General features: G+C 38.4%; 1 protein-coding gene across 3 annotated transcripts in view; it reads left to right on the forward strand.

The window, feature by feature from the left end:
• LOC132125324 (WW domain-containing oxidoreductase-like) overlaps positions 1-14237 on the forward strand; it is a 225513-nt gene that overhangs the window by 11674 nt on the left and 199602 nt on the right. For all 3 annotated transcript variants that reach the window (XM_059536699.1, XM_059536701.1, XM_059536698.1), the window contains exon 5: positions 7531-7637. In XM_059536699.1, coding sequence (XP_059392682.1) covers positions 7531-7637 — 107 coding nt within the window. The remainder of the gene's footprint in view (positions 1-7530; positions 7638-14237) is intronic.

The following is a 14237-nucleotide window of genomic DNA, read 5'->3' on the forward strand; positions in this document are numbered from 1 at the left end:
TAAAATGAAAACTAAAGGAATTTCAAATCATATGAGCCAATATTTTATTCACAATAGAACATAGATAACGTAGCAAATGTTTAAACTGAGAAATTTTACACTTTTATCCACTTAATTAGCTCATTTAAAATTTAATGCCTGCTACAGGTCTCAAAAAAGTTGGCACGGGGGCAACAAATGGCTAAAAAAGCAAGCAGTTTTGAAAAGATTCAGCTGGGAGAACATCTAGTGATTAATTAAGTTAATTGATATCAGGTCTGTAACATGATTAGCTATAAAAGCTTTGTCTTAGAGAAGCAGAGTCTCTCAGAAGTAAAGATGGGCAGAAGCTCTCCAATCTGTGAAAGACTGCGTAAAAAAATTGTGGAAAACTTTAAAAACAATGTTCCTCAACGTCAAATTGCAAAGGCTTTGCAAATCTGATCATCTACAGTGCATAACATCATCAAAAGATTCAGAGAAACTGGAGAAATCTCTGTGCGTAAGGGACAAGGCCGGAGACCTTTATTGGATGCCCGTGGTCTTCGGGCTCTCAGACGACACTGCATCACTCATCGGGCATGATTGTGTCAATGACATTACTAAATGGGCCCAGGAATACTTTCAGAAACCACTGTCGGTAAACACAATCCGCCGTGCCATCAGCAGATGCCAACTAAAGCTCTATCATTCAAAAAGGAAGCCATATGTGAACATGGTCCAGAAGCGCCGTCGTGGCCTGTGGGCCAAGGCTCATTTAAAATGGACTATTTCAAAGTGGAATAGTGTTTTATGGTCAGACGAGTCCAAATTTGACATTCTTGTTGGAAATCACGGACGCCGTGTCCTCCGGGCTAAAGAGGAGGGAGACCTTCCAGCATGTTATCAGCGTTCAGTTCAAAAGCCAGCATCTCTGATGGTATGGGGGTGCATAAGTGCATACGGTATGGGCAGCTTGCATGTTTTGGAAGGCTCTGTGAATGCTGAAAGGTATATGAAGGTTTTAGAGCAACATATGCTTCCCTCCAAACAACGTCTATTTCAGGGAAGGCCTTGTTTATTTCAGCGGGACAATGCAAAACCACATACTGCAGCTATAACAACAGCATGGCTTTGTCGTAGAAGAGTCCGGGTGCTAACCTGGCCTGCCTGCAGTCCAGATCTTTCACCTATAGAGAACATTTGGCGCATCATTAAACGAAAAATACGTCAAAGACGACCACGAACTCTTCAGCAGCTGGAAATCTATATAAGGCAAGAATGGGACCAAATTCAAACAGCAAAACTCCAGCAACTCATAGCCTCAATGCCCAGACGTCTTCAAACTGTTTTGAAAAGAAAAGGAGATGCTACACCATGGTAAACATGCCCCGTCCCAACTATTTTGAGACCTGTAGCAGAAATCAAAATTGAAATGAGCTCATTTTGTGCATAAAATTGTAAAATTTCTCAGTTTAAACATTTGCTACGTTATCTATGTTCTATTGTGAATAAAATATTGGCTCATGTGATTTGAAAGTCTTTTAGTTTTCATTTTATTAAAATTTAAAAAACGTCCCAACTTTTCCGGAATTCGGGTTGTATTTGAAAATATGGAATCTGAGGGTAAAAAAATAAAATAAAATTCAAACATTGAGAAAATCGACTTTAAAGTTGTTCAAATTAAGTTCTTAGCAATGCACGTTACTTTTCAAAAAAATTACGTTTTTATATATTTTTAATACAAAATGTACAAAATATATTAATGGAACATGATCTACTATAAAAAGTAATGTTTACAACACAATCTGGGACATTAATTATACGTTTGAAACTTTTCCCACAATTAGGCAAGTACAAAACAAGACAAAAACTTCAGGATCTTTCTTTTATTTTAGTCGCTCTGTAATCTTCTGTGTGCCTGTGGAGCCTGTTATTGATATTGAGTGTCAGAGGAAATAGAATCTGAGGCTTTTAATGTGCATTTCATGTCCGTTTTTGATGAATCTGTTTATCGGCTCTGTAATGAACACCAGGTATGGTTGGTTAGTCAAATTATTGAGCATTATTAACCTTGGATGAAATTCACAAAGCATGGAAAAAACTGATGTAACATGCAAGAAAATTACAACTGGGGATAAAATGTTCGATAATGATTACGATCTCAATACCACTCGGCTGAGCGGCCAGAATGCATATATATATATATATATATATATATATATGTTTAAGGCCTTTTACTGGCTTTTAAAGGAGGGAGGCTTTTTAAAATGGTTAGGAAGGCCTGAATGTGAACTCAAGTGGTTTATGGATCTCTTCGATTTTACTATTTGTCCAAGAGCGGCGATATTAAAGTTGCATGACGACTCTTTGCTCTCTCTTTAACAATGGCAGTGATGGACTAACGGTGCTCCCGCTTGGCTATCGGGGCCGGGCCGGGAGGCTGGTGTGAGGGGGATGCCGTGGGGACGCCGTGACCATTGAAAACCTGCGGCCCGATGAAAAATGATGTTGGGATTTAGCTGAGGCCACTTGGGGGTCAAAGACGAAGTACGTGAGGGAAAGGCGGCAGAGGGCAGCCGGGGGTAAAAGCAGCGGGGGTAATAGAACGGCGTGGGGCTGGTCAGGTGGAACCCTGCTCCTCAGACTCCTGTAATTACAAACCATACATTTCACTTTGGGCCGTGACAACGTCTCCCCCAATCCCAAATGAAGATGGGGGGTTATTAATGGTGGAAATTAAGGCTCCCTGTACACTGATGGGAGCAGCAGTCTTCTAGTTTTAACACCAAAATATATGTTTCACCTCACCTGCTGTCTCTAGCCCCGCCCCCTGAGATGCCTCATGACCATATATGGTCATAAGGTATGCCATTGGTCTGATAAACTGGTAGCCCCACCCCAAATTCACACATTTGCTGAGCCAGAAGTTGGATAAGTCAAATCAAGCCAAGCAATAATTCGATGGCTCCAAAAGCGTCTTCAAGAAGTGGTATTGGGACATAACATCAGCTTAATTCAAACTTTGGTCACCCTTTTTATTTGGCACCATTGCGCAATATATCCACAAATATGTGCATTTCCTGCCAGGCCATGTCTTTCAGTGTTCTCTGATCCATTAGGATCTAGGGCAGGACAAAGCAGTATTTGGTGCACGTGTTCCTGAAAATTTGAGCTGTTGTGCTCATGTGGATGATTCAGGTTCGAGTCCAGCCTGCAGAATTTCCCAATTCCATTCCATAGAAATATTCCACACAAATGTGACCTCTAGAGGGCGCAGCCTTCAGAATGAGGCATAGCTACTCTTTCCAACATTTTCTTGTGCTCTCATTGGTCAGATAAACTTTTAAACACTCAAACACTCTCTCCATCTTTTTTCTCTCTTTCCACAGCAATTTTGTGACTGTTCTTCACCATAAATCTGTCTATTATCACAGAGTAAGCCAGATTAACAAATGCACACTTAAAAAAAATGTGGTGGTGTTGTTGTTATTATATAAAAATATAATCCATTATGTAATTATATTTTGGTATATTTATATAGCCATATATTGCAATGTTAAATAGTGAGGGGATACTATATTTTATATATTATAATCTAGTGCAGGACAGAGCAATGGTGCAGTGGTTGGCCAAATTTGAGCTGTGGTGCTCTTGTGGATGATTCAGGTTCATTTCTGGCCTGCAACATTTACAAATCCCATTTTTTCTCTCTTTTTTTTTTTCCTGTTCAAAACAATTTGATGTGCATTCTGCATTGTAAATCTGTCTAATAAAGCAGAAAAAAAACCTTTTAAAATAACAATGGAAGACATGAGTCCGAGTGAACATCAACTAGAATCATGTCGTCGAATTAGAGTGTTAATCTGTCCGCTCTTTGTGTTTATCTTGGATTATTGCCCCATATTTCGTTCTAAAATGCACATGCCCACTAGAGACCAGGAAGTGACCCGCAGAAGAACTTAGCAAAACAATAAAACCATCAACTGACCCAGAGGTCACCTCTGGAACATCCCGTCTTCACAGCATCCACACAATGCGTTATATACCAAAGCACGATCTTTAAGGTTAGAGGGTTTGTTCAGATCGATGACCCTCAGCATGAGCAGTATTATGCTTGTGTAAGCAAACATCAGTAAAATTCAATCATATTACTGACTGACAGCTATTTTATTTCTTTTTCAATGAAGTGTCATGCTAATTTAGCTGGATTCTCCCCCAACGTGTGCAGGGTCTCACCGCCTCTCTTTGACGAACAAGCAGAGTCATTACGTCCAAATTAATGTCAAGCCCCTCTTCTTTTCCATAAATAATACATGGCGGGTCGCTGTTGTCGTTAAACATGTTCTAATTTGTTCTCCATTACAAAAAACAACAGTGTTGATTAATTCACACTTCAGGCTGAACAACCGCCACGATTTTTACAAGGTGACTGCGAGCTGCTCTTTTGATCAACGCTAATGCGACAATGAAAGCGCGGTGCTTAATTGTCATATTATGGATTTGCTAGTAAATCTGTATTTTGTTTGGTGGTTTGCTGGCAGGAAAGGCATTTAAATTCTCACATCTCTTGTTTGTATTTTGGTGTCTGTTTCTCGAAGGAAGCCCCTTGTGCAGATACACACCGCGTTCTCCATTACTCCTAATAAAGTGTCATAAAATTGAATTCCATGCTTGGTTTGTCAGAGAGGAGTCCTTATCCTACTCCAATTTTGAGTTTTAATGGGTAATACTCCTTAGCTCTCTCCTCACAATTAGGCCTCCTAGTTACCTTTTAATGAAAATCAGATTAAAACATAATTTAATTAAAGTTCATTTTAATCCACGCTATCGTCCCGACTGTCTGTGACTCGGAATCACGCCAGCACACTGTCAAACTCGGTTAGTTTGCATAGAAGAGGAAGGCCAGACTATCAATCAAGGGTTTTTACATATGTGTGTGTGTTGGAAAACTCATATGAAGTGCATTTCCAATACCATTCCCTCTTTCTCTTTTTCAGTCCAGGGAAAATCTCATGAACACACACCTGGGTCACATTCCACTTCAAAATCAGAAGGAAATCAAATTTTATGCACTATATATTTATACTCTATTTAGTCTTAAAAAAGTATAATTGTTGTACCATTAAGAGATTTTTCAGTGTGTTTTCAGAGCCCATTTGCACCTTTCTTATTACTGTAAATCTTGCATTTTTTTATGCATTTATTTTCTACTTTTTAATTATTCTTGTCATATTGTCATTACATCGTGTATTTATTAATTAATTTATTCATCCGGAGTAGCATTTGCTTTTTCAGTTACCATGAGTTGCTTTGTCTTGCTAAATACGATTTTTAAGGTTTTGCAATGAACAAATATATAATAAAACAGTAATAAAAATACCTGCATTCATATACACACATACTTACACTACACACATAAAACAAAAAAGCATTAAAGACATTAGTCACAATATATTAATATTTCAAGTCATTAATCACAGAACTATAGTAATATGCATTTATTTATTTAGACAAAGCCAGTCACTAAAAATATGTTGAAGCATTTTATGCCTCCTCTAAATAAATCAATCAACCTAGTAATATTTACAGTGATGCATGAAAAATTACTTTAGATACTTAATTTTTTTTCTAATAATGGCCTTAAAATAGGCTCTGTTGATTTATGCAAATCTTATCTTATTTCTTTATTTTAATTTAGGGGTGAAATATAAGCCGGCAATGTTCAGGTTTTGTGAGGTTCACGCTCCATTCCTGTGCATAAAACTAAAAAGATTGCAGGATCTGTTTTGGTCTTTGGGAATGAATGGTGCAGGTCTCCCATCATGAGTGAACTTAAGAGGAAAAAACCTCTGACATGCATGCAGCTGTCACTCACAATCAGTGACAGCTGCCAACTTTCATATCCACTGATACCCATAATTCCCAGCATTGGAGAGAGTTCACAGAGCGATGGAGTCATGCCTCTCTGTTTGAGCCGTGTTGGCCTGTCAGGTCTTTTCTGAGCCATGACAGTGTAATATGTTTTACAAGCAGAATGGCCAAGGGTTATTTCACAGTCAGAGAGAGCAGGCAGGCCAGCCAGTAAAACAGCCATGCGGCGACGCAGCACATTTAGTTCACCTGCTAGCTGCTGCCACACTTAGACCAACGTTTGAGCTCCCGCTTGTCAAGGGAAAAGGGCAAAGGCCAAATTATTTCTGTCTTTGTGTCTGGTTTACGATTACGACAAAAGTAGCACGCAAAGAGAGCGCGTATCTGTTAGCGTTTTCAGACAGTTTGCTGTAATTAAACTCTGGTTTTAATGAGCAGATATGGCTGGCAGAAATACAAACATGTATCTGAGGATTATGGGTTAAAAAAACCCACAAAGCTCAAAAGTATTGCCTACTTGACTGCTGTATCCTTCACCCTGGTGTCGTGGGACACTATCAATTTAGAGGTTTGACCTCCTTTGTCCTTCGTATGATGGCAAAATAGACCATTCGCCCCATCTGAAATTCCCTCTGATTTTTATAACTTGATTATTAATGTCAGGTCTGCAAGCTTGAGCCATTGTTATGAACTTGAGGCTTTTCCGCGCGGGATCTATTCTAAGACACGTGTACCTTTATGACTGATGCCCACTCCGGGTAATAAAGTGCTGATGCCAGCTTAAGAGAAACTTTAAACACACTTGGTGTAATCAAAGGCACAATGCAAAAAGGCAGGTCAGCAAAACCAGCCAAAACAATACCCCAAGTCCCCCCAAATATAACCTTTTTGGGAGAAGCAAATGTTTTGTGTTTCTGCCTTCCCGTACCGTATATATTTAGATCATTGTTTCTACCTTTTGGGTTTGACTGACCCATTTAGAGTGGCTATTTCGAAAATTAATTTGAGAAACTGATATGAGGCAACCATCAGAGCAATTTCTAAATGAGGCCAAAATATCTTTACGCTCTGTGATGGAGCGTCTTATCACATTAGCTTTGAAGTGCTTAAAGATCATGGGTTTTGTGAGGAAGTTGATGTATAAAAGACTTTATTCCCCCTTTAATGATTTATTCTTTGTTATTTTTGTTACTTTTTCTTAATCCGTGCCCCCCCACCCTCTGTTTTCCTGTACAAGCCAAAAAAAAAAACAATATCTTGTGCAATTTTATTTCTAAAGTAAATTAAAGGGTTTGTTCACCCAAAAATGATTAGCCCATAAATTACTCACCCTCAAGTCATCCTATGACTTTCTAAATTCAGATGAATCTAGTCAGAGTTATATTAAAAATGGTCTTTGATCTTTCAAGCTGTTGCAGTGCATCAGTCCAAAAGAATAAAAAAAAAAAACATCCTTAATAAAAAGTGTCTCACACAGCTTCGGGGGGTGAACAAAGTCCTCCTGTAGTGAATATATACATTCTTAACCATATTTTAAATGCAGTAATCCATTTAATATATCTTGTGCTCACTGTTGTACATGGAAGGAGCTCCGGAAGATCTCTGCAAGAGCACAGTAAACTTATCGTGACTTATCTTAATCGTTTTATTTCTGTCTTCCACCATCCCTTTGTCTATCCACCCACACCCTATCTGCAGGTTTTGAGACTGCCCGATCTTTCGCTCTTCATGGTGCTCATGTGATCTTAGCGTGCCGAAACCAAAGTCGTGCCAGTAAAGCAGTGAGTCTGATCATGGAAGAATGGGTGAGTAAGAACACGCACACACTGACTCCTTCTGCAGATGGACGTCATCCCGTGTGACCTTTACATTTCATAAATCACGTTTTGTGTAGCTGACATCTCTGCCTTCTCATGAGTCACACGATTAGGTGGAGCTTTAGGTCATTAGCGCTCTTCTAAATCCTAGTGAGCTGTCTCACTGCTGTCTATTGCAGCATCCTAACTGACATGTAACCTCAGCTGGTATGAACTGAAATGTTCTTCATAGGTAGCAACTCATTGCATTCCACACAGGTAGTCACCTGAATGGGAGCCTTTGTTCCCAGGTCATCTACAAGATGGATTAAAATTCCGATAAAGTAAAGAAAAGATGAGACATATACACATGACAGTATGATTGAAATGTTAAAATGAAAAAAAAAAAAAGTATATATTTATTAATAATAAAATAAATAAAACGCGTTTATTCTGTCACCTAAAAAATAAAGTTGTAATGTTTTTTATTTTTGGACCAAACTGTGTTCAGAAGATAAACGGAGGTCTTACGGGTTTGGAACGACATGAGGGTGAGTTATTAATGACATAATTTTGATTTTTGGGTGAACTAACGCTTTAAAACCAATACAAAGAAAGGATTTTTAGAAATCTTGGCCAACTGAAAAGTATGAACGTGAAAAGTATGAGCATGTACAGCACTCAAGTACTCAGTTGGGGCTACTTTTGCCTGAATTACAGCAGCAATGTGGCGTGGCATGGAGTCGATCAGTCTGTGGCACTGCTCAGGTGTTATGAGAGCCCAGGTTGCTCTGATAGTGGCCTTCAGCTCTTCTGCATTCTTGGGTCTGGCATACCACATCTTCCTCTCCACAATACCTAAGGTTAAGGTCAGGCGTGTTTGTTGGCCAATTAAGAACTAGGGATGGGCGTTTTCCGCAAATATCACATTCGAATGTTTGAGCTTACAAAAAACGAATATTCGTTTATTTAAATTAAGTTTAATGAGACAGACGTTATTTTTCAGCAACATTTATTGTTTCCGTCATTATTGAACAAGCTTACACACAATAAGGTTGAACATTACACATCATGTTTTGTAGCTGAAAACCTTTAACAATGCGTGCAAACAAACAAAAGTACAGATTAAAAGCAAAAAAAACAAAACAACAAAAAAAAAACAAAGAAAAAACTTAAAGCAGCCTGCAGGAATTAGGCTATTGTACAGAACGTAGCCTACACTTAACTTTGAAACTTTGAAACTGTTGCTTTTTTTTCTATTGTTTTATATGTTGTTGTTAAGAAATACGGGCATGTAAACATGATTGGGGGAAAGTCGGCTTCTTAGTCTGTTAACAATAAGGCCGGCCTCGGAGAAAACGCGCTCTGACGGCACAGATGGTGTCGGGACTCACAAAAAACGGTGTGCTAAGCGAATAAGTTTGTTGAAGCGCTTCATGTTTTCGTTTCACCACTGAATGGGATCCTCATCTGGTGGAATACATGGCTCCAGCAAGAACTGTTCCCACTCGTCTCGGCTGGACTCTCTGTAATCATCGCTGAAGAACTGGCTCAGCCTTCTCCGATGAGTGGGCATTGCATCCTCTTCATCGTGGCGACTGCATCCGCACCACTCGCATCAAGGAAAATGTTCTGATAATGTTCAAAAAGTTTTTTTTTTCTCTCATGTTTTCATCGAGAAACCTGATATGTTTTTGCCGAGGGTCTAGGGCGGACGCGAGAAGAGGAGTTTTCACTGCATTCTCCAAGTTAACGGTGTTTATTCATTGCTTGAGAGATGCCGCAACAATGTTCTTGAATTCGGTCACTTTCTGTGATTCTCCACGGCATATTTGAAGTACTGTAGAAGACCGCAGTTCTTATTCATTCATGAATTATTTTTTGCTTGCGTACATCTTCAAATATGCCGTGGAGAATCACAGAAAGTGACCGAATTAGGTTTTATTGTGATTTTTTTTTTATGGCAAGCAAAAATATAGCGAAATTCGAATATAATTTTTATTTATCGAATAATTAGAGCAGAACTAATATTCAAATGTTCGACTATCCGTGCACACCCCTATTAAGAACAGGGATACCATGGTCCTTAAACCAGGTACTGGTAGCTTTGGCTCTGTGTGCAGGTGCCAAGTCCTGTTGGAAAATGAAATCTGCATCTCCATAAAGTTGGTCAGCAGCAGGAAACATGAAGTGCTCTAAAACTTCCTGGCATTGACCTTAGACCTCAGAAAACACAGTGGACCAACACCAGCAGATGACATGGCTCCCCAAACCATCACTGACAGTGGAAACTTTACACTGGACCTCAAGCAACGTGGATTGTGTGCCTCTCCTCTCTTCCTCCAGACTCTGGGACCCTGATATCCAAAGGAAATGCTAAATTTACTTTCATTTACTTTCATCAGAGAACATAACTTTGGACTATTCAGCAGCAGTCCAGTCCTTTTTAAAGCGAGACGCTTCTGATACTGTCTGTTGTTCAAGAGTGGCTTGACACAAGGAATGCGACAGCTGAAACCCATGTCTTGCATACGTCTGTGTGTAGTGGTTCTTGAAGCACTGACTCCAGCTGCAGTCCACTCTTTGTGAATCTCCCACACATTTTTGAATGGGTTTTGTTTCACAATCCTCTCCAGGGTGCTGTTATCCCTATTGCTTGTACACTTTTTTCTTTTCCTTCCCTTCGCCTCTCTATTAATGTACTTGGACACAGAGCTCTGTGAACAGCCAGCCTCTTTTGCAGTGACCTTTTGTGTCTTGCCCTCCTTGCAGGGGCATCGGACTGGGGTAAAACCAGTACTGGTTACCAGGGCCCCAAAGGAAGAGAGGGCCCTTGAAAAGTCTGGCGCAGGGTTTCCACAGTCAGGGCCTGAAGTACACTGCGCGTCACTAAAACACGCCCTTTACACGCCTTTTAGGAACAGCGTCACGCAACCTCATCATTTCATCAACAAAGAGAAGTTAGCAGAAAACTAAGAAATAAGTCACTGGAACATGTGCGATCACAAAACGAACATGATAAAAGCGCCCGTTTGTTTGGATGCTTTGTGAAATATTCAAATTCAAAAGCATCAATGTTTTACAATAGAATAAGTGATACATTGATCATAATTCATTAATTTATCAGGACTCAAAATTAATCACACAGAAATAAATTTATTTCTATTTTATTTATTTATTATTTTGAACGCTTATGAAAATAGCCTGCTTATTCAGTCGAGTCTGTTTCTTATTATTTGTAGCCACAGTACATCACATTAAGAATGAATGATATCTCTATTTTTATAAAAGCTCCCGAACATAAAACATTATTATATTTTTATGAAAGGCTAACGTGGAGCTATAACTCTCGAGACGAGACTTATGACAGATAATATAAGTTACTAAATAAATACACGATTGTGATAGAGAATAAGAAGCTGACGTCTGATTTCTCCTGGTTGCATTTACCATGTTTACTATGGTAACGTTAATGTTTAGCGTGCATAGTCTCTTACATCACTTATAAATATTTCTGCCTTGTATGGTGATTATAATCCACATCGGATCGAGTAAGCCCCGACGAGGCACGATCAAGCCCCGGAAGTGACAGTGGAAACGCGACTGGCCCTGGCACGCACTAGCACGCCCGGTTTAAGCTCGATAGTGCAAACACGGCTAATATTGAACCTTTTGACAATATTCTAATTCTCTGAGATACTCAATTTGGGATTTTCCTTAGTTGTCAGTTATAATCATCAAAATTAAAAGAAATAAACATTTGAAATATATCAGTCTGTGTGTAATGAAAGAATATAATACACAAGTTTAACTTTTTGAATGGAATTAGTGAAATAAATTAACTTTTTGTTGATATTCTAATTATATGACCAGCACCTATATATATATATACAGTACAGACCAAAAGTTTGGACACACCTCCTCATTCAAAGAGTTTTCTTTATTTTCATGACTATGAAAATTGTAGATTCACACTGAAGGCATCAAAACTATGAATTAACACATGTGGAATTATATATGGAATTATATACATAACAAAAAAGTGTGAAACAACTGAAAATATGTCATATTCTAGGTTCTTCAAAGTAGCCACCTTTTGCTTTGATTACTGCTTTGCACACTCTTGGCTTTCTCATGATGTCTCAACATCATGATGTCTATGAGCCATCGGCGATGGAAAATGGCATCATCTATCAGCCCAACCATAGTCCTAATAGAACAACAAAATCCTAGCATATTTGTTGTTAGCTGATAAATATTTCCATTTAATTGTTTGTACTTCATAAGGACTCTTCATCACAAAGATAGTAACTATAATGATAACTGTTAAGTTTTAATAACAATTCTAATTCTGTCAGATAGGAAAATCCACATAGGAAAAAAAAAACTTTTGGTAAGGTGCATGCTTGAAACAAGTTAATTATTATTTGCTAATGTGAAAACTAAACTTAAATCAAGATTTTTTTCTGAGACAAAGTCATATCTTACAAGGTTTTGCTTTTCAAATAAATTTAAGGATATTTAGATTTTTTTTCTAGGAAAAAAATACAGATTTATAAAACTATTTTAAACCGTGTAAATGTCGTTACAATAGGTGTTTTTGTTTCCTGTCATAGAGGTGCCACAAGGTCTTGTCCTGGGTCCGGTTTTATTTTATTATCATTACTGAAGGTATTGAAGTTTCTATCTATTTTCACCACTTAAATTGGGACTTGATTTAGTATAAAAGGGATAACGCTTTAATAATCATTTCAATCATTCAAGAATAGGAAAGTCTCCACTACAACTATAACAATAACAACACAGAAGAACAGTATCATTGGATTCACTCTCAGATGATTTTTCCCCCAGTTGATGAGTTATAAGAACAATGACAACCGATAAAAATATAAAATATATATAAAAATTAAAAGATTTAGTCATCTTTATTGTCATTATTGTTTTTAGTTTGAACTGGTCTTAACAGTAGCACATCCACTTGTTAACGGCGCAGTAACTTAAACATGCTTGTTAAGTATGTTTAATGGAATTGCGTTGGTCAAGCATTTATATCCGTGTTTCTGTCAAATATGTTTCTGGCCATAATTGTCTGCTCTTTGTCTAGAATTTCTGGTAAACACCCTTAATTTAAGTAAAAAAAAAGGGCTGCTCTTGTAGAAGACTTTTATAATCAAAAAGCAAACTTAAAATCTCAAAAGTCTCCTAAAGATCCCCTAGCTTTCAACTCCTCTTTTAATTTCTCACTTTTACAGTCTAATTCTTAATTAATATTCATCTCATCTTGGAAGTCGTGTGGCAGGGTTTTCGCCCGTGGCTGTGTGCTCACAGCCCAAGCCGAGACCTATCTCTCTGATGGCCTCCATTATTAGCAGGAGGGGGGCACGAGGGCCGTCTGATAATTAACTTTGATTATTGCACTAATATTGTGGCGCTCTTGACACTCCCCTAGATTTATGAGTGTGAGAAAATAAACAAATGAAATGTAGGTGCTGGAGCAGAAAGAATAAGCTATTACGAGGTGCTGTAATTACAGCCATCCTGAGACTTGGAATTAGTTGATTAATTACAGGATGCCAATGGATTACAGGGGAATCTAAAGTGTTTTAAAGCAGTGGCGATATCTAATTGAACAAAGCCCCCTCTCGACGGCAGATAATTCCTCAGCCCCGACAGCTTCAAATCACGGCGTGTTTTAATAAATGTAGCAGCTCCGCTCGGAGGCATTTTACAAGCGCACCGCAACCCACCAGCGGAGAAACAGTACAGAGACATCCACAGAATCCTTTAATAATCCGAGTTATTAAAGAACATTTAAATATTAAGGCAAATTACCTTGCAAAAAAGCCGGACCATCTGATTAATGTTTACTGACACCTTGCTGGGATTTTTAATTTTTCATTCTCTAACAATTATTGCAAAACATTTGAATTTAATCCTCCAAATATGAGCCCTCACGACTCTTCTTGTGAGAAATGAGGAAAGTAATACCTGGAGATGGCTTGATCAAGTTAAGATTTTCATATTCTGATTAAAAAATATTGAATTTGATTTGAGTCCTAAATCGCAGGTGCTGCGGGATGAGTAATGGAAGGTATGATATCAGAATAAATCTCATCGACGGGAAATGCATACTTACACCTCAGGAATGATATTAATAGATCCGGGGAAGGACAGGACAAGGAAATTAATCGTTAAAATGATGAATGTACTCTCCGTGTCTTCCCATGCTCTCACGCCGAGGTTTTTTTTGATAAAGATGTATGTTTTGGACTCTACAGAATGAAGGGTCATTGCATCTACGTCCGAGGTCAATTGGAAAGCGGTGCGGGTTTGCAGAGGAGTAAGGAAAGAATTAGTGAAGAGAATTAACGCTGATCAAGAGTCAAATCCTGCAGTGTATCACATGCAATACAATGATCCTGTCAAGAAAGTCCATAGGGGATTCTTGAGGCATGGGTCAAATATGCTGCAGAACTGTAGGATCAAAAAATTGGGTATAAAGGATTTATTTGAGATAAATCTGTTAAACAAGTTCAGAGGTGTTCAGTGCTGTTTGTAAATTCATCCTTTCACCCTAACTCACTTCATAATTTGATTAATTGAATACAT

The sequence above is a fragment of the Carassius carassius genome, chromosome 43 (assembly GCF_963082965.1).
Source record: "Carassius carassius chromosome 43, fCarCar2.1, whole genome shotgun sequence".
In the NCBI taxonomy this organism is placed as follows: domain Eukaryota; kingdom Metazoa; phylum Chordata; class Actinopteri; order Cypriniformes; family Cyprinidae; genus Carassius; species Carassius carassius.